The sequence below is a fragment of the Piliocolobus tephrosceles genome, chromosome 4 (assembly GCF_002776525.5).
Source record: "Piliocolobus tephrosceles isolate RC106 chromosome 4, ASM277652v3, whole genome shotgun sequence".
Taxonomy (NCBI): domain Eukaryota; kingdom Metazoa; phylum Chordata; class Mammalia; order Primates; family Cercopithecidae; genus Piliocolobus; species Piliocolobus tephrosceles.
In genome coordinates this window covers 92,325,315-92,347,526 of record NC_045437.1, presented here as the reverse complement: position 1 = coordinate 92,347,526, position 22,212 = coordinate 92,325,315, and the positions used below count along the sequence as shown (strand labels likewise).

The following is a 22,212-nucleotide window of genomic DNA, read 5'->3' as shown; positions in this document are numbered from 1 at the left end:
TAGTAAGTCCTTGTACTTTTCAGCATTATCTCCATATTCAAGCCTAACAGCTAAAGAAACCAGTCAATAGCTTCTTGTTGATCTTGAATCTTGAAAGGACAGTCAACATCTCTGAGATACTTTTCAAAGAACTTGGGCCAGTCACTGCTGTGGATGTTTCTTAAATTACCTGCCTTCAATCTTGTAGTGTCTAATTTTCTGGTCTTCAAGCCAAACAAAGGTTAACCTTAACCTTGCTAAAAGACTTTTTTAGAGACCGGGTCTTGCTGTGTCATCCAGACTGGCATGCAGTGGTGCAACGATAGCTCATCGTGACCCAAACTCCTGGGCTTAAGTGATCCTCCTTGCTTCAGCCTCCTGGGTAGCTGGGACTACAGGTGTGTGCCACCGTGCCTGACTAAACTTAACCTTTAATGTTATTGAAACACTTTTTAAAAGTTAATCTCTTTATTCAGAGAAATTTCTTTCTTAAAAAAAAGCAAATCCTATACATTATCTACTTTATTTTTAAATTTATATGTACCTCAAAATCCTAACATTAGCAACAATTTACTTTTTTATTTAAGTAGTGGAACTACTTATTCTTATTTTTGTTCAAAGTTAACCTTGTTAAAAACTAAATCCAATATACTAGATTGAAACAGAAGTCTTCTGAAAAAACAAAAACAAAAACAAAAACAAAAAAACCCTGTCTTACTTTCTCTTTGAGCAAAATACATTTTCAATACATATCTCAGTCACATGGTTAATATCTCTAATGTGAAAGAATCCTACACATTGATAAGAAAATGACAAAAACCCCAATATAAAATTTGATAAATAATAATGGGCAATTCACAGAGAATTCAAACAGTAAAAGGGAATGCAAATTAAAACATGCTTTTTTCATCCTTTGGCCAGTATTAAAAAGAGAACACATTCATCATTGGTTAAAATGTAGAGAAAGGTCTTCTCATACATTGCTGGTGGAAGTGTAAAACGCTACAACCTTTTAAAAAAGAAATTTATATTAAAAAAAAAAAAAAGCTTGCTCTTTAACTGAGCAAGCTTGCCTATAGAAATAAAAGTGCCAGTATTTAAGGATATCTAAGGATATACACATAATACATTTTTTTTGTTTTTTGTGGTGATCATAAACTACAAATAATCCATTCAGCACTAAGATAAATGGTTGAATTAATTATGGCACATTGTTAAGTTAAAAGATTGTACAGCTATAAAAATGTTAGAATATTTACTGATCTGGAGAGATATCCAGTATGCACTAGAAAAATCAAAGAATTGAGTAATATGTATAGAAATTATTTTTAAAACCCATGCTTCCTCTATACATATAATACATACATATCCTTTCTGTTATATATTTATATTAACAAGGAGGAAATTGAGGACGGCTACATCCCTGGTATTAATATTGATTACAACAGAAGGCTGATATGCTGACCTCTTTTTTCACTGTTGTTGTTGTTGTTACAATTAATGCATATTTTTAATTTTTAAAACTGGAGAAAATTTAAATATAAAAGTCAGTTGTGTAAAAATGAATTATTAGAATTATTTGTCTGGGGAAAAGCCTGCTTTATAGATTCACTGTCACCTACTGTAATACTACTGAAATGTTAAGACTTCATTACTTAAAGTCAGAAAAAGATTCAAGTTTACACTGTTATAAAAGCATCCAGATTCAGATTTAACTACTCAGATGACTTTCCATAAGCCAAATTCCCACAGTACCAAACAGAAAAAATAAGCATCATCAGTAATGAAACAGTTAGCCCTGGATCTCAAATATTTCATTTTTCTATCTTTTCCACTTGTTAATATACCTCATCCCTTTAGTCAGCCTCCCATTTCAGTTTCTAAATCCCATCCCTTCCCTATACAATCAATTCTTAATCTGTATATCTAGAAACAGATTACTTTTCTACTTTTCCTTTGGACAGTTTTCTTTGTCTTAATTCCAAGCTAAAGGTATTAGATCTAGTATCACACAGCTATTCACTGAATACCCTCATTGTGCTAGAATTTAAGAAAGTAGAAATGCTTTCTTAGAATATGAAGAACATGGGTATTTTCTGTTTACTCGACAACTACTTCTCCAAGTTTTAGTGAGGATAATTGTTTTACATCAACTTGTAAGACACACATATTTCACATTTTAGCATCTCCAAAATCAAGAGATATCTTAAAATGATGATATGCTATGGTTTATTTGTTAGCTTCATGTCTTACAGGTACAAAATTATAATGGCATATTATATTCAGTGGCACTTAGATTTAATAAAATATAGTAGAGACAGGAAAAAATGGAGAAAGTAGAGTATTATCAGGATACTGGATTTGACCAAGGCATTAAACCCAAATGGCGTGAGACATAGAGGAGAAAGAATAAGAGCGTAAGGGACAGTAGATAGTATCCAAGTGACTAGAATTTCCTCTGCCTGCACCACGACCCTGGGAAATGATTTTTTTTTTTTTTTTAAAAAGAGAGATTTGATAATAAGGAAGCCAGTAATTTGAACATTTGTAGAGCCCTGTCTCCTTTACTGCTTTCTCCATTGAGTGGAGGAAAAAATTCAGTTTAAGATGGGGTAGAGACCAGTCTTAAAAAGAAACAATGTAAAGGAGTAAATAGAGGATCTTAGAAAGAATCTTAAAGGAAAGGCTTGTGTATCAAAATCGTTTTTAAAAATATTTGATAATCTTGAGGAATGAAATTATTTTCCATAGTGCTTTACTTTGAGACATTTTAATATAAAATCAATAATAAGTAAAAATTACAGGAAGGGCCAAAATGATTGTGTCAATTCAGTTGAGACATTGTACAATCAAAGTGAATGACAAGATTAATCTTCATAATTGTTTTATTATAAATAATGTATAAATTACTTTAGTGTAGAATATTCTCTGTGTTAGTTCACTGCTTATTTCTTGGCCAGGTTCAAATTCCTGGGATAGGTTTTTATTTCATGCCAATGCTTTCATTAGTCAAAACTCTTTGGAATGCACTTAACAGAATTAAAAATCTTTTATTCACTTACTTGAATTCCAAAAGGTTCATTTCGTGGCGATAATCCCCCTGGACCATCTTTAACTTTGAGGTTTGCTCAGAACTGGCAGTCTCTATCTTTCCTAAGAGCTGTATCACCTAGTCAAAGTACAAGAGGGTTTTTTGTGTGCATATGAACAAAACCACCAGCATTCACATTAATATACTTTATTCCTTTCAGGAGCTGGGAAACAGATTTGAACATAAAGCATGATTGCACTTGAAAATGCCTTGTGTTCAAATGAGTATTATAGTTACATTATCTTCAAGGAAAGAATAATAGGGAGTGTTCCATTCTGTTGTGTAGAATATTCTTTTTGATCATAGGCCATCTAATGATACAACAAAAACATGCTATTTCCATTAGTTTGTTTATTAATCTGTTAATTTGATTATATCTCTACTTCTCTATTGTCTCTCCAGTTACAACGCAAGATATGGTATGCTACTGCCACCATATCCTCAGTACACATTAGGTGATCAATGGTAAATGATCAACAAATACTTATTGAATAAATGTTTAAATACACAATCAGGCTCTGAGGAAAACACACATGACTGGCCCAAGATTTCCAGATAGTATTCTGATATGAACACAAGTGAATCCCAAGTGAAATGACTTAGGGCATTTAAGGATAGGAAAAAAACAAATTCTAGTTTTAGAATTTAAGATTAGAGCACCTTCCAAATTGCCAGAAACATTGAGAAAGTTCTTCTACGTAAAAGAACTGGATTAAAAAATAGATGCAGAATTGCAATCCATAATCATGCCTAAAGTAGTCACTTCTAAGGAGAATGAAACTACACGATTGGTTTTGGTCAAACAGAATTCAGCTGCTAATAAAGGTGGTCATATGGAGGAGAATGGGCATTTAATAAAATGAGTTCTTATGAAAGAAAGAGGGGAGTAATGGAAGGATTTGAATAGTTAAGTGTTGGGTGGGTAACCAACAGTCCTTGAGTGGCTATTTACAGGAGAAAGATACACTTAAAACAGGCTAAAGATAGAAATGTTTGAAATAAAATAATAGGCAATTTATTATAAAGAGAAATTACAGGTAAAGGCAAAGGAAAAGAAAGTAGCAGAGCAATATTAATGTTAGGTAAAATACCACTTAAAGCAAAACACATTTAAAAATGGGACAAAGATGGTCATCTTTATAAATGAAGAGTAAAACTCATTGTGAAAATAGAGAGCTGTGAATATTTATATATTGAGCAAAAAAGTAACAATACATTAGTGATTTTAAGTGACTTTTCTTGACTATTTACTGGTCAAGTAAGTAAAATATAAATAACAATACAGGAAAATATAAAAACTATAAATGTATTTAATAGATTTATATACCAAACCATGTAAGTTGGAAACAGCATTCTTTTTTTTTTTCAATATGTTGTTGATATGATTGAGTACCTTGAAAAACAAAGAGAGTTTAAAAATTATTGGGCCTAATAAGATGGGTGAGTAAGAGGTAGATAAGGAAAGCCAGATGGCAGATGGGACTAGAGGAAACTATGTGCTCAGTAACACCTGCTCTGCACTAACTGGCTCCCACCAAAAAATAATCAAATGCCAAACTGTCATATTCCCAGTTTCCAGAGGATTTCTACTTTGTTCTGCCTGGATGACTTCAGAGGAGAAGAGAAGTGATTGTCTTGCATAAGATATGTGACAAAGTGGAGCACAGAAAACTTGGCATTGGGCTCCACTTTAGTGAAACCATTGACTGGGAAGATGAAAAAGAGACACTTCAGGCAGAAAAGAGCATGAACTAGGGGAAGATGTGTAATATCTTGGTGTGAGTGGGGACCTACCTACCGGGAGCTCAACATCACTGGACATAAAGGGTGAGTCAAGGAGCACAGCCAGTCTAGAGATGGCCTTTAAAATCCAGACCAACCAAAGGACTTACATGTTATTTTGTAAGAGATACAACCCATTGCAGGGCTTTAAGCAGGGATGTAACATGAACAATTCACATTTATGTTGGACTTTTAATAATAATAGCTTCCATGGGAAATTCATTCATTTATATTCCTTGGTTCCATAGTCTTTGAGTAAAAATCATTTTACTACTTCCAGAGAGTAAAAAAATAACAGCAATGGTGGACTCAAGCAATGTATGCTTAGAGTAGATGACTGTGTTGAAACACAGCAGACAATTCATTAAACATTTGTTGATTGAATTGCCTGTTCCCACAGTGTACATGAGTGAGCTGTCAAAATCACACCCTTTGGAAGAAAAGAGTTCTCTTAAAAAATTACCACCTGATTGGGCATTTTGATAAGCTATAATGATCTTACTTCTGGCAGTAACACATAATATGAGTCCCATCTATTTTCAGTTACCTTCATGTCCAAGTTCTTGGAAAGAGTTTCCAGGGCGGGCATGAATTCTTGAATGGCTTTCTCAATTTGCCGGTACTCTTGCCTGAAGAAGTGAATGTCTCCAGAAAGCTTCACGATGCTTGAATCACATCTAATGGCAAGATGGAAATTGGTGTGAGATCAATATCTTTATAACATTTTTAATACTAGAGTAGACACCTGTACATTCATTTGATGGCCAAAGTTTTAAAGTCATTTGAAGAATGAGTTGGTAGAGATACGGGAGTGTATTCAGAATCTCTTCATTTTTCTCTTCTCTTTCTGATGAGAGAGAAACCAGGTTGAATGCATTGGCTCAAACTAGAGCACCAACTTGAAATAGTTTAGATGGGGATATTGTGGTAAATTGAGGGAAATTTTACATTTTCAGCTTGATGTTAACTTAGTCATAGGGAGTTATAGCAAATTTTGATGTTTTGGAAATACAGGCTGCTGCCTATGGTTAGGCAAAATTAAAATTTGTTCCTCTTTTATATCATGTTCTAAATCCATTTTCCTCTCTTTATCTGCTTTTCTTGGCCCCCGGACTATCAATTCTCCTTTGGCAAGAAAAGATGCCCCAGCAACCCAAAATCTTCCAATCCATCTTCTCCAATTTCTCACCCTTTTAGCCTCAAACAAAACTCCTGTTCCTTGAATGGTCTCAGTCAGGCATTGCCATGTTAAGACAAAACCAATTCGCACTAACATATGAATGAAGCTTTGGTCCATGAAGTTGCATGTGATAATTTAGAGAAGGAATTCTGGTCAGAAGGAGCTAGTGAGGTGAGCTGAAGATTATCTTCCCAGTATGTTAGGGAAGATAACACACAGAACCACACCCTCACAACTATTACCCTTGGCTCTCTTGGGAGAGAGCAGGTTGTACAGTGTATTAATGGTCAGTTTCTGTATACTTTCACATATGCATGAAGGATAGGTTGAAGAGCACTGAATGACTTTAACTTTTGTATATCTATCACGAATTATTTTGATATTTGTCATTTTATAAAATAACTGTTTTGACTGTCATCAAATAATATTAATTGGGAAATACATTTTCATATTATTATGCTAAGTGATATAAATATTGTTTGCTTTATGACTTCAACATTTTTAGGATCCCAGAATGAATCTTTTTTCTTTAAAGTTTTTGGTGCAAAAGATTTGAGGCAAAGGTGAGTTAAGATGGCAATTTTGCCTGAGCATTTCTTTAAAAAGATCCTAAAGGTATCACTTTAGTATAACCCTTAAAGATGACTGTAGTGGAGGTGAAGAGGCTGCTGGGAGAAAAAACTAGGAATTAGTCTGATCAAGAATGGGAGCAGGATGGTAGGCACAACATTCCTGATCAAAAGATGTTTTACAACTTTGCATATACAAACTGTCATTGTCAGAATGGCACCTCTATTGTTGGTTAGTTAGAATGTCCTGATTTGAGTCCGTATTAAGAGCCCCAAAGACTACTCAGGAGTGGCTGCTGCTACCACTACTTCCTGCCATCTCCCTTCCATCCTTCTCTTGTTTCCCACCTTCAGGGACAGCACGGTCTGTGCAACGGAGGCCACTGGTAAAAAATGTGGTTTCTGGTGTCAGATACACCACGCTTCTGCTACTTCCTAGGTTTATGATCTGGGACAAGCTTCTTAATGCCTACAGGTTTCAGTTTTCCTCATCTGAAAAAAGGGGGTAATGATGCTGTGGTCACTGCATACAGTTGCACAACTTGTCTACCACACATCTCCGGGGGTGCCAGAAACACATGGTTGACAATGCAGATAGTGTCTCCTGGAGTGCTCAGCCTTCAAAACTGTAAGTGGCTGTCCTGAATAGTGTTACTTTGTAGGTTATTTAGGGATGGAAGGAGGCAATGCATATAAAGCATGTAGCCAGTGCTGACACAGGGGGAGCACCCACATAAGATTAGCAGCTAGGATTTATTTACTCATCTTGAGAGTTGCCGCCTATCCATTCTCACCTCGTCTAACCACCCACTAGCCTAATCCCACATGTTGAAGTCAAGGATTGATTCATGGCTTTTGAAAGCTGCACTCTATATTCCAAAAGGAGTTCCTCTGCCTCCTCCTTCTTTAGAATGATGTTATTGTTTCTGTTGAAACAGTACCTGACCATTACAAAAAATTTCATATCATGCCTAAAAACAAAGGTTAACATCTTCCCAAATCCCACTTAAAAAGTAGCATTATGAATATTTGATTATCATTCTGTTCATCATTATACACACATACTTAAAATATATGTGTCCTTATAGATATATATATACACACATAGAGATAGGAAGGAAGAAACATAATTTAGAATACTGAGATTTTATTACATGCATCAACTTTAAAATATTACATTTAATTTTACTGTAACCTAAGAAAAGGTAATTGTAGTGAGAAATGAAGAAACCGCTGAGTTTCAGATATGTATTTCTTCACTATGACAGAGATTTCTTTTCTAAAAAAAGAAGCTATAAAAAGTTATCATAGATTGGAATTGTTATACTTGTCACAGCTACCATCTCAATACCAACTTTAGATATTACTAACTTTAGATATTATCATTGACCATATGCCAAAAAATGAGAAAATAAATAAATTGATATACTTGTGCCTTCAACATTAAACAAATAACTTGCTAATTTACAAATGTTAAATTTTATGACATTTGCACTGTGTTCTGTCACTAGAATGCCTATGGTTATTTAATGTTCACTTTATATGTAGATTAGATGTTCATTGATCATCCTTTCAAACCATGATTTCTTTTCTGAGATCCTTATTTTGATTTATTCCATGGTTGGCCAGAGTTTGTCATCCAGATTTTAAAATCAGGGCTCAGGAGTGCTAGAATTCTCAAGTTCTTGAGTGCTTGAGAATGCCTGACTTCTCTTGTGATTGAAAGGTAACTTAGTTGAGATAACATATTTTTCTTTCTTTCAGAACAGGACAAACATCAATCCATTCTTTTCTAGCATTGGTTGAGGTGGAGAAGTCTGAGGTGATGACATTTCTTTCCTTTTTTATGAGACTTGCTTTGTCTACCTGGATGCTCTGTGAGTCTTTATCCTTGCTGTTCAGCAACTTCAACCAGGATATCTTGGTTTCATTGTTCTTATATCATTTTTTCCATGGTCACAGTGTTTCCTTTTAATCTATAGATTCAAATCTGTATTTCAAGAATGCTTTCTTCTCTTATATGCAGGATTTTTTTTTTGAAGAATTTGTTCTGTTTCTTCTTTAGGGCCTTTATTAGTTCTATGTTGGATGAGTTTTCCTTGTCTGTCATATGACAATTTTTCTACAATAATTTTTATATTGAAAAGTATCTCTTTTCATTTAGTGTGGTTTACTCATGTTTTTACTTTTTATAACTCATTATTTTTGGTTGCATTTGTTCTATTTTAGGAGTTTCTAAGGTCGATTAATCTTCATAATATCTTGACTTTTTTTTTTTTTTACCTGTCCCTGAGCAATCCAGTTTATCTATCTCCTTTTGTTATCTGATAGTCTCTTTTGGAGGGAAACCTTTTTATACCTTACTTTGAAAATTATTATCTATTTTATCAAAGTAAAAGATGCCTGTAATTTGAAAGTTAGTAATAACAAGTTGATAATAAACTACAGTGGTTTCTGACCCTTCCTCTTGCTGCCTCTCTCAGTTCCTCTCCCTAGTGGCAAGGGCCTGAAGCCTTTTGAGAATTCTGTTGCATAGAGTTAGGTTGTTCTCAGCTTATCCTACAACTTTAAAATTGGCCTTCATTCTGCTAAGGCAGTTTTCATGTTTCCATCTGCTTTCTAAGTTCCAAGACTTCTATGCTGATATCCCCAGTCCTTATGGGTTCATATTTTAAAGAGAAAATCTTTTTACTGTAGATTCAGTGGGGCTTTTGGAAGGGCCAAATTACATGTGACTGTTCACAAGTAACCGTTTTTTTAAAAAATAAAATTCTTTTTCTTTTGTTCTTAATTTCTTTGAAACTCAGAGAACTTTTGGTTTGAATTCTTCCTATACTTTTCTGGGTAATTCCTTCATGAAGTATATTCACTAGTCTTTGCTTATGTTTTTATGTATCTATTATCTGTCTGTCATGTATCTATCTGTCTTCTGTCTATCTGGGGATGATAGTGGAGGTGATTCATATGCATGACTGCATTCTAACAATCACTATTATGTCTTTGAATGTTTCTGCTACCTGCAGAGGATCAGTGAGTGTGTTTGGTGGCAGGTAGATCGCATCCTCTATTCAGGCTTGTAGTATCAAATTTCTCTCCTTCCTCAGCCTGTTGCACTTCAGCCAGTTTCTCTCAGGTATAAGTGGGCAAGGAGGGAGGTCCTAGATGATAGGAATGATAAAGAACATGGTTGCAACTTTGGCTATACCTCCCAGCTGTTCGGTGTTGCTGACCTGAATCTCTAAGGGGACATGTCGTCTTCCTCCGATGACCCACCCGAGCCTCTAAGTAATGCTGCTTGATTCCATTTTGCCAATGTCTCTCAAAATTATGATTGTTGACTAGTGGGAAATCATTATGTTTAAAGTCTGAGAAGGACTGTATCAGTCCAAATGTCACAATATTTGGTAAGTGTGTTCTGTTTGTGGTTACTAGCTACAACAACTTCCATATTATATTAAAGATGGAGTTTTTGTTTTCCTCCTTTTTCATTTTCACTGGCATTGAGTTGTCTCAAGTAAGAGGAGTGGAATAAAAGGTCATTATTCTGCCCTCTGTAACTAAGACTGTTTCCTCTTAAGTGGTCAAAAGTTGATAATATCCACACTATATGTTTCTTTAAAGAACATGATTTTGCATTTAATCACAAATCAACAAAATTTATCTTTTTTTCCCCCCACATGTAGGTTTGTTCTGGAGTCCTAAAGAGCCAAATGGGGCTAGAAAGTTGACCTCAGACTGCTGCTATGGATTGTAAGTCACATGCATCCCTAGGGTGCCCTTCGCATGCTCGCCTTTTCCTTTTTTGCACTTCATCTGAATCTCTAAGGGGATATGTCCTCTCTCCCTGATGACACACCCAAGCCTCTAGTCTATTAAATAAAGGACAGGGTGTCAAAAGCAGGCTGGCAACTTTGAGAACCTCATCTCATTGGGAGGACTTACTTTTAAACGGCAATGTATTGCCATGGGAAATAAAGTGTAAAATTCAAACCTCATTGTAGTTATTAAATGTTGAGACTGATTTATGAAGCAGTAAAATGTTTGCTAGCAATTATGTTAAAACCACCAACTTAATTTTACTTATGCCAAAATGCTAATTGGAATAGAGGTCCCTCTATGTGGAAAGACAGTAATCAATCTGCCTTAGCTTGTCCATTAGTCATTTGCCTGGCAAAGGCACAGAAAAGGAACAGGAGAAGGAGGGTGAATTTAAGTCTCATGGCTCTTAGCCAAATTCTGTCTCAGATTGCCAAATAGATTTTAGAAATTTTCCATAAAAGGGAGACATTTCAAGGAAAAATAAGACCTTGTCCTAAAATTACTGCTTATGATCGAAGGGGAAGGTAAGCAAAAAGCTAGCAGAGCAAAAAGAATTGCACATCTTGATGTAATTTCATTGATCTCTTAGTTTCTTTAAGATCCATTTGCTATTTTGTCTTGTAAATAGAACAGGGTTTACAAAAATAAAATAATTGGTTTGTAAGTGGTTTGCAGAAAGAAATAGTTGGTAGGAGCGTCATCAGCATACCACCAAATTTAACCAAATTATATTTCATTTAAAACATGTTTGAAATTAGCCAGTCATGGTGGCATGCATGTGTAATCCCAGGTACTCAGGAGGCTGAGGCATGATAATTATTTGAACCTGGGAGGCAGAGGTTGCAGTGAGCCAAGACTGTGCCACTGCACTCCAGCCTGGGTGACAGAGCGAGACTCTGTCTCAAAAAAGAAACAAAGAAACCATGTTTGGTTTTATCTTCTTTGTAAAATCTTGGCACACCTAAATAGGGTTGCGGGTTTGCTGATATTTGTTATCTTGTTTTGTAACTTACCCAAATATTATAAAACTTCTTTGGTATTGATCAAATATTAAATAATGAAATAAATATTTCTATATATATTTTATTTATATATTAATATACAATATAAATTCACCTCTTTATTCTGTGGATGGGCCAACAGTGAGTTTTTTCTTTGATTAGAGTTTTTCAAACATACGTATTATTTCCTAGACAGCATCTTTTATTTTTAACAGGAATGAAGCCACACTCCAGAACTACAAAGTCTTTCCCAAAGCTACTAAGTCATTTATGTTGTGGGCCAATCAGAAACCTGGGCATCCTTGACACCTCCTCCCTTCCTCCCCTTTGAGCTCCATGCCCATTCCAGTTAATATCCTGATGGCGTCTCATATACAACATGGTGGAAACCAAACACTTTATTACTTCCTGTTTCTCTTTCCACTTCCTTGTTATAATTGCTCCTTATTTCATATTTCTTTCTCTGTGGAATAACATGAGTATTCAACCAGTCTCCAAGCCCAGAAACTTTGGTCATTATCCTTGACCTCCCTCTGCTTAATTCATCCTCCATGTTTATTCATGCACTAATCCTGTAGATTCTATTTCCCTAATGTCTGTGTTGTCTGTCCCCTGCTGTGGACTTTCATGGCTAGTGCCTTGGTTTAGCCTTGCCACTTCTCACCTGGATTGGTACAATAGCCTTCCTCTGATCTCCACGCCCTCTTTTGTATCCTACCAATTCAGCTACAACTAGAATGTCACAAAACATGATATGCCACCCCCTACTTAAAATTCCCCCATGGTCATTTATAACCTTCTACATAAAGTTCGAACTCTTTACCTTAGCCTACAAGACCCCTCATCTTCCAGGTCTGGACTGCTTCTCTGGCTTCATGTCCCAACTTTCTCAAAATGCCTGCTCCAAAATGCCATAACCAAAATGCCATTCTCCCAGGTAGGCCCATGAACATGTCACAGGATCCTTCCCTCAGTTCTTTTGCACATATTATTCTTCCAGGTAAAGTGTCTTTCTCACTCTTCCTTGTCTAGTTAGCTGTTATAAATCTTTCGAAACTCAGCTCAAGTGTCACCTCCCCTGGGAAGCCTCTCTTCTGTGTGGGTCTGATTTGGACATTTCCATAGCCTCCCAGACTTTTAGTATAGCATTCACTTCATTACTTATTGATACAGCTTGTTTTCCCTGGTAGACTGTGAACAGCTATAGAAAGGAGAACATGTTGCTGAATTCTATCACACAGCCTGGCATAAGATGAGTGCTTAATACATTTTTGTTGAATTAAATGGGTAAATACTCTAGGAGAGCTTTGTCTTAGGTAGTAATTATCTGATTCCAAGAGGATTAACCAGACGGAGACAGGAGTGTTACATGAGAGAGGAATGAGGTACTGGCAAAAGATGTAGAGATGGAAAGGTGTCCACAGTCACCCATTCACAAGTCATCTTTGACGTGTCCACCAGAGTGGTCCTGCCATTCTCAATACCTACACATATTTGCTGAACTGCATACCATCAATTCTTTTGATTTAGAAATCCTGTACAAAAGATGTTATTCAAAACTTTATCCATTTGGCAGTAAATCCCATCAGACTATTATAATTCTTGTATATTTTAAAAGTTTTATTCATTAGCATTTGACATATATGGGGATTTCGTACATGGTTATAAAGGTGTGTCTATGTATAGATGTTGGCATTTGGACAGTTGAGGCTGTAAAGACAGAACTCTGGTCACTTCCATTGGAACCAAAATATGTAAGGGGTCTTTACAGAAACTTTGAATCTCACAGGTAGTGTGAGGCATTCAAAGTTCTATGGTATACTTTCTCAACTGCCATCTCATTAGTTTAGCTTAATGTGTAGACAATATCTTTTTTCTACAGCATGGAGCTTGTTTGGGAATGAGAGTTCACTGGCCAAGAATTGACTGTAAAACATTAATCAATATGCTTCTTCTCACCGGGCTACTCTTCCTCGAAGATCTCCAATTCCTTGTAGGTGTTTCATGTTTATCTCCTGTACTGCAAAGTTAGTTCCTGTGGCCGCCTGATCTCGAGCTCTTATTTGGTCTTCTAAAATCTGTAATTTTGAGTCAAATTTCCCATTAATTTCCCGTCACACATGATAAGGAAACATCATTTAAAGCAGGGGTTACCTAATTGGATGTGTTTTGTAGTTAGGCTGATGGTGTAAATGAGTGAAAGAGTCCTAGCTCAGAAAGAATTGATCTCTGCTAATTTATCTGAGGGACAGCAGTGGTTTGATTCTAGCTGATTATTGCCAGGTGGGAAAGATATCTCAACAGTGTTTTAAAGAAAGCTAGAAATCCAGATTTTATATGAAATTGCTCAAATTAACAATATTGGCATATTATTCAAGATCTTTTATAAACCGTATATGGACCAAACAGAACATATTTATTGTGTTGATACGGTCATGGGTTGCCATTGGCCATCACCAACATAAAAGCTTTTCACAAAAATGCATTCCACAATTGGTGCCATAAGTTTGGAAAAGGATTTTTTTCAATATGGCGTCAGGCAAGATTTTTTATGGATTAAACCAGAACCACAATGAAGTTAACATAGTGCAAACAAATCTGAATCAACCTGTTTAATATACAATGCAAAAGAGTTTATCTAGATTACTTAGAGAACAGGAGAGATTTCTGGCTCATTTGTGTCCAGATTTTGTCCATGAATATTGTTAGTCATGTCTTTATTGTGTTTTGGTGTTCTGGAAATAGAACTGACTTTCTTGTACCACCAGGCTATTGGTCCCAAGAACCATGGGTTTTAATTTTTTGTACCCATTTATAAGTATTGATTTAAAAAAATGAAAAAAATTTTGCTTGTCCATAGAAAAAAATTGTATTATACTTGACATTCAAATAAATTCCAATGTAAAGTGAAGACATGTAAGAAATTGGTATTTACTAAGGAAAAAAGTGAGAGTTCTGTGTAGGCCTTTGGAAAACACAAATCTGTTACTTGGGGAGACATTTCAGTTTAAGTATTATATTTGACAAAGTCCTAAATTATGTTTAAAATATGGCTATGAATTTTACTAGGAAAGGAAGAATTTTTATAGCAAATAAATTATAGGAATTTCAAAGACCACAGACAGACTCTTGCTCATTTTTTAACTGGGATTGAGACAACCCAAGGGCAAATAAAGCCTTAATTGAAGATGTAAAAGTGTCAACAACACTAACCAGAGTTTGGTTTTTGTCTTTTTGCATGTATGCAGGTATTTTGTTTTCTGTTTTGGTAAAGTTAGTGATGAAAGGAAACTTACTCTACTATATATTAAAATATTTTCTAAAATAAGGATAAGTAAATCAGTATAGTAAAGGTACATAGCTACCTGTGATGTCATGAAGACCTTGGTAAGTGTAAGAAAGGAATATACTCTACATGCAACACACAGATCAATGGGGGAGTAATTTTACAAGTGGGTTGGGGTCTCTAATTACTCAGAAAATAATTAATTTAGATCCTTACCTCATGTCATATATCATTATAGATTTCAGAAAAAAATGGATCTAAAATATTTTTAAAATTAAGCCATAAAAGTCACAGATAATAGAGGAGATTATTTTGGAACTTTCTAGTCTGAGAAGCATAGTAGTGCCCTCTTATCCAAGGGGGATACGTTCTGAGACCCCCAGTGGATGCCCGAAACCTCAGATAGTACTGAACTCTCTATATATTGTTTCTCCCTATACATACATACCTATGATAAAGTTATTTATCAGTAAGAGATTAACAATATCTAAAAATAGAACAATTATAGCAATGTACTATAACATCATACACACTGTGGCTGTAACTCTTGTAGCTTGAAGTGCGAAAGCAAAACTAGCATGAATTTCTTTTTCCTTTGTCACAATTTCATGGATAGAAGATTTGTTCTTACCGTAGATTTTAGCAAACTCAGCATACAATTTTTTTTTTCCTTATTAAGTTGAGAACTTCAACCTTCTCACTTAAAGAAAGCTCTTTACAGCTTCTCCTTGCCGTAGCGGAATTGCCAGCATCACTACTTTTGTGCTTTGGGGCATTATTAAGTAAAATAAGGGTTACCTGAACATGAGCACTGTGATACCTCATCTCAACAGTTGATCTGATAACCAACAGGCTACTGAGTGACTAATGGGCAGGGAGTGTTGACAGTGTGAATGTGCTGGACAAAGGGATGATTCACACCGTGGGTGGGATGAAACAGGATGTGCAAGATTTCATCCCACTACTCAGAACAGCACACAGTTGAAAACTTATGAATTACTCGTTTCTGGAATCTTCCATTTAATATTTTTGGAAATTTTTGAAATCACAGAAAGTGAAACCACAGATGAAGGTGGGATGACTACAGTAATGAGAGAAATTACAAAGCTAAATATTTGAATATTTACCTTTGTGTAAAACTTGTAAAAACATTGTAAATACAATTAAGATAGAAAAAGCAAACTGAAAAAAATTTATATCATATACTATTGCCAATGGTTTCAGTGATATACTGCAAGCAGCCTGGATCTGTCTGTGAAGGTGGATTGTATACATCTCTTCTGATCTTTGTGTACAGTGTCATCTTGCTGGTTGTTTGAAATCATAGTAGGAGTATTTACACCATAGAAATAAGCAAATACTATAAACCAGGCTTTCTTTTATCCTAGAAAAGGACTGATTGCTGATTGTTAAACACTTACTATCATTTCCCTGTTATTATTTCTAATATGTAAAATAAAAGAGCTCATCAAATCAACAAAAATTTAAAAGTACTAAAACCCAAAAGATAAATTAACAAAATACATAAATCATTAGCAGAAGAAATGAAGCTGTAACTTTATTAATTTTGTTGTTGTTGTTGTTGCTGTAGAGACGGAGTCTTGCTGTGTTGCCCAGGCTTGTCTCAAACTCTTGGCCTCAAGCAATCCTCCCAAGTCAGCCCCCCAAACCGCTGGGGTCACAGGTGTGAGCCACAGAACTCAGCCAAAATTGTTACTTTAAATAGTCACTTTAAAAAAGTGGATTCAACACTTTCACTAAGAAAAAAGTCTTGTTTCTGTTCTATGAAGTTAGCAAAAATTAAAGTAATAAATTTCAATTCTGGCATAGGTAAAGTGAAAAAAAGCACTCAAATAATGCTAATGGAAGTGTAAATTAGTATAAACTTTCTGGAAAACAATTTGGCAACATGTATCAAGCGCTTTCACAGTATTCATACCTTAGTAATTCCACTTCTAAGAATAGATACTATGGAAATAATCCAAATGCAGATACATATTTATGCACAAAGGTATTTCTTTTTAGAATTATTTTTATTTTGAGACAGGGCCCAGACTGGAGTGCAGTGGCATGATCATGGCTCACTGCAGCCTTCACCTCTTGGGCTCAGGTAATCCTCCCACCTCAGCCTCCCAAGGAGCTGTGTCTACAGGCGTGCACTATCCTACCTAGCTAATTATTTATTTTTTTCTTTAGAGGCAGTGTGTCACTATGTTACCCAGACTGTTCTCAAACTCCTGGGCTCAATTGGTTCTACTGCCTCAGCACCCTCAAAGTGATATTTCGACATCAGGAGAATAACTAAGAAAATCATGGTGTATGCACCATGCAAAGAGAGATTTTAATGAGATATCATAGAGTTTAGGATGAATGTTAGAATAAAAATCATGCTTACAAACATAGTCTTAGCCTCCTAAATGGAATACTTGGAAGGACTAGAGGGAGATTCATCTGGGTATTTGTAGAGATCACCATTTGGTGGTAGAATTGTGAGATATTATTTCCCCAAGTTTAAAAATTTTTTTCCTAAACTTTCAAAATAATTATGATGAACAAGTATAGCTTTTGTAAGTTGAGGAGAAAACCCACAATAAAATAATGCTATATATAAAATTTTCTTTGAGTTAAAAATAAATTAATTCTAAAACTTGTACAAATGCCTCCTTAAAAAAAGGAATCATTTGATTTTTAAAAAGAAACAAGCACTTTGATGCAATTGTGGCAGATTAAAAAATTTTTTTTTCATTTCATTTAAAGACCTGTGTCAAGCTTTAGCTCACACTTGAATTGATCTTGTTAGTCAACTTGCAAATGGGCTGACCTGGTTAATGAGGTGAGTTTCTTTTAAAATACTTGAATAACATCCATTTCTCTATAAAGTGCTTACAGTTATTTACTAAAGGTAGCCGAATAGTTTCTTCTTCATAATGTTTTAACTATGTTATCTACAGCCTTTAAAATATTTTCTAGTTCAATTTTCTACAAACTCAGTCCAGTCCTTTTCATTTTCCTATATATATATGCCAAACCCTTAACAGGATCGTAGGTATTTTGAGGTTTTTGTCCTTGTCTTTTGGAAAATGTTTTGGATTTGTCTTTTTTTTTTTCAGAGAGCTAATCTAAGATAGTCAATTATCATAGGAAAATAAACTGTTAACAAGATTTCTAGAGATTTGAAAGAAAGACTTTCTCCTTGTTGCTAATAGCATTTTACTGGGGTATAATTAATATGTATTGAATGCACAAGTCAAAGTGTACATCTGGGTGGATCTTGACTCAATGTAATGTAATCAACCATGTAACAATCCAGATCAAAATATAGAATATTCTTAGAAACAGTTCGATGTTTCTAAGAATGTCGTTGGCTTTTTCAATTACCAAGAAGTTTTGACTCCTAAATTGGAATCTTATTTTAGCACTATGCTATACTTACTTGATTTTCTAGTCATTTCAAAAGGCACAGGGCTGCTTGCCTCTTGTCACTTTCATGATACTTCATTATGCATGGAAATACCTTTAATCACTTTGAGACTGGCATTGACCTTTGAGACATTGAGGTCAATTCAAAATGTGCTAAATACCAATAAAGTGCCTTTTAAAAGTTCAATGAGAGTTTTTAACTTTTCACAGTGACTCAGATGTATTATGGGGTCTGCTAAACCCTGCAGATGAAAAATAAATTAATAAACATCCTTGCCCTTAAGTATAAATTCATAAAGAAGTAATTGCTGGGTCAATCCCATAATTTTAATAAAATCCAGTATTCTCTCTGATAGTAGAAAAGGACAAGTATCGTGAGAGTACATTGTTGTCAGTTCTCATGATAACTCCACAAGTTTTGGGCCACTTTCCTAAAGTGCATTCTCTACAGCCCTTGCATCAAAGTTGTTAACCCAGATTCATCACGTACATTCGTACCCTAACAACTCTCAAAGACCTCTTATACAAGTATGTTTATCTTGATTTAGACAAATAATTTTCTTTTTTTGATGAGAAACTCTATTTTTACTTTAATGCCTTCAAATTCATTTATTTATTCACTCATCAATTTAAGGATTATTTAGAGTGCTGTCTACAACACCACTGTTGTCTGGTATGGGATGTGGGATTTAGCATGAAGAAAACAAACTGTTTGCCTTTATAGAGATTATATCTTAGAAAGAGAAAACAAACAGGAATCAAATATAGACCATGGTAGTTTGCAATGAGTGCTATGTGACAAAAAAATAAAGTAGACTTTAAGGGAGATTGAAACCATGTGGGTAGAGGTGCTATTTTATAAAATGTCATGCAAATCCTCTCTTATGAGGTTATATTTGAAAAGAGACCTGAAGGAATGAAGAACATTGCATAGAAATATCCAGGGGAAGATGATCCAGCCAGAGTGAATTATGAGTGCAAAGGCCCCAAGGCTAACAAGTGTTTGGAATGTCATAGGAACAGCTGGGAGGCCAGTGTGGCCAGAGTGAAGGAAAGAAGGGTAGAAGATGGGGCCAGAGAAATTGCTGGCATCAGATTGCAATGGCTATACAATGGAGCATTGCTGATGTGCATTATGAAAACCCCTATTTGAAATTATTGCATTAATAGAATCTTGGAGATTTAGGCTAACATAAGCATCTTAGCACAATGTCTGACATAATGTCTTTATTGTTACAAAATAAATACACAGTAAATATTTTTTGAATCAAAATTCCTTCTACTTTTTGGCATAAATGAGCAGCTGAAAAATTGCACTGTTTCCCTCTTAGACCACTAAAATATAATCATCTGAACTTAAGGAATAGTGATATATTTCTGCACTTGAAAAATGACACTGATGGTTGATAATCTTTATCAAGTAATGCTGCCAAAATACAAAACAAAAACAAAAACAAAAACAACAACAACAAAAAAGAGCTACCTCAATGTTTTGGCTGAGTTTTTTGACGATGCTTGTGATGGTCTGGATGTGGCTTTCCAGTAACTTCCTGGCGAGTGATTCCTCTTTTCGAAAGCCATGGGTCCCCTGCAGACAAGCAGAGATATCCTCCTTGATGCGGAAGGCTTGTTCAAGGAGAAAAGCTATGGTACGCTCCTGGTTATTCAGTCTGTCTTCTAGCTGACCTCTCTGGGTGTTTGGAATGATGGGGAGAAAAGGATGACTCCTGATCAGAAAAAGGAAAAGGAAACACCAGGGGCATTACAAGAATGAGCTGGAGGAGCCAGGAACCAGAACTAGAATCTTCACTTCTGATCCTTTATTTTTCACCCTGTGAGAAGTTTGATAGGATTTTAAGCACCTGCCATGGTTAGAGTTTGGTGAAGGTCTCATCTAAGAAGCGGATCCACTTTTTCATGCTTCAAGCCAATTGGTGGTAGTTAGGAGTGGGTAGGGGGATTCATGAAAGAAGATATTAGAAGCCTTCTTCCCAGACTGATGCCTTTATATACCCCTCATTAAAATTCTACTTTAATGTAGAAAAAAATTAAGTTTTTATAACTATAAAGATGCAAAAGTGACTATGTTAGAGAGTTTTCCAAGGTGTGAGTCCTGGAATAGCAGTCAGGAGGATAGGCCACCACAAAAGAATTCTATGATCAAATATACTTAGAAAACCTCGCATATGATGACTCTCCCTTAGAGATTCCCATTGTGCATTTTCATATTGTCTAACAGAATTATTCTAATTTCATAGATAGGGAAAATAGTTCATGAATGATACCAATCATAATCCCAAAAGACATAATCCCAAACATTGAAATTCCTAAAGTTTAAAATCTCTTGTCTGGATTAAGGGGTACCTAGAACCTGGTGAAGCAGTGTATCTGTGAAGGTGTTTCCAAAGGAGATTAGTGTGTGAGTCGGAGTGCACTACACGAGAAAGATCTATCCTCAATGTTTTGAATGTTTTGAAAATCACAGAAGTAAAAACAGGCAAAAAATACAACAAATGTCCTCTGCCAAATGATTCAATCATGTATGACTTCTGCCCCTTCACACATAGTGCCAAGCTTGCTTTCAAAAAAACAACTCTTCATCAGAGAATAAAAAGAATTCCACAAACTGAGCAACATTCTGAACCAAAGACGCTTGCTGATATAGAGGTTCCTCCAGTGTTCTGAAACTCATTGAATGATGAAATATTCTTAGTTAGAGATTTGACTGTCAAAGAAGATAGACTTCCTAAATTTGCCACTAAATCTAACATAGACAAACTAGTGCATGCCTCACTTTGGCTGGAATGGCACTTTCAAAATCATCCCCATCCTTCTTATCAACTATATGCCCCAGTTGGATCCCAACATTCTTGAACTTACCTGCTTCTTTATATATTAATGACTGGAAAAAGTGAAGTACTTTATAAACATTTATTTGAAGATATGGTGGACTTTGCCGAAGAAAATGGATTTTACTAGAATCCCCAAACCATGACAGATTTGGAATTAAGTCCCATCAAGGCTTCTAAAAGTGAATCTCAAGGTGTCATCAATAAAATTTGTTTTTGTCATTCAGCCCAATGCATTTGGTGAAAAATCCAGACAAGTGGATTGACCACCCCATATGGTTTAAAAATATTTCATTTGTTTGCAGTGGCATTCCTCCCAGCTAATGACATTTTAGGAAATTTTAATGAATTAAAGTCACATTTGCCTGAAGAGAAGCCAGCAAAGTTACCAACTGTTTCAAATATAATTATGCACACAGTAAGATAAGAAGACACACAATAGTGTGACTATTTGATTATCAGTATTGCTTCTGCATATGAGTGCATGTGGAATGAATTTCTGTGTACCCAAAACAGCACAGAAAAATTACGTAAAGATGGAAATATTTAATAGGAAGTGCTCATGTTGGTGTATGTTGAATCGTAGAATTTCAAAAAGAATAGTGCTATGTGGAAAATCAATGAAACGTGAACATATTCTCTGAGGAGAGCCATGTCTTAAAAGAAAAAAAAAGCAGCAATTCATTGCCATGCAAGACTTCAAAATATGATTGTGAAAGTTGGCCAGCTCTAATGGACTACCTCCATGCAATTGCCCATAATGTAGCCCTGGAATATACTTTTTCAAATGTTGAATTTTCTTTCTAGTTTTTTTCCTACTATCTTAAATTGTCAGCATTGTTATTATTACTCTTCACAATTTGCTATACTTTGTATTTCACTTTCACATCATTTGCAATACTGGAGTACAAATTGTATAAAGACTTGCAGAAAGTTCTAATTTGTTTTATGCATATTTTATAAATTTCTCCACAAAAGTGCATTATCACAACATTGACTTTGTGTGTAAGCATTGTGTATGTAAAGATGTTTAAACTTCCCCAGTAAATGAAGAGATGTCCTTTTTTGTACAACTGCATTTGTGAAAGATAAAATTTCTCAAGATCTCAGCTCTTTGCGCAATTGCATATACTGTAGTGACTCATTGAAGTTTTGGATCAATCTTATCAAAAGACTTAGGTTATCTGTCATGGTATTTCAGATGACTACAGTTATAAAGCTGGGTTGCACAAAACT

At 35.2% G+C, this 22,212-nt stretch overlaps 1 protein-coding gene across 1 annotated transcript in view; it reads right to left on the bottom strand.

The window, feature by feature from the left end:
• The window catches only part of FAM81B (family with sequence similarity 81 member B), a 50,046-nt gene that overhangs the window by 7,023 nt on the left and 20,811 nt on the right, over positions 1 to 22,212 (bottom strand). The window contains exons 4-7 of the mRNA XM_023212284.1: positions 19,611 to 19,854; positions 13,381 to 13,499; positions 5,400 to 5,529; positions 3,042 to 3,148 (exon numbers count right to left, since the gene is read on the bottom strand). Of these exons, the coding sequence (XP_023068052.1) occupies positions 3,042 to 3,148; positions 5,400 to 5,529; positions 13,381 to 13,499; positions 19,611 to 19,854 (600 nt within the window). The remainder of the gene's footprint in view (positions 1 to 3,041; positions 3,149 to 5,399; positions 5,530 to 13,380; positions 13,500 to 19,610; positions 19,855 to 22,212) is intronic.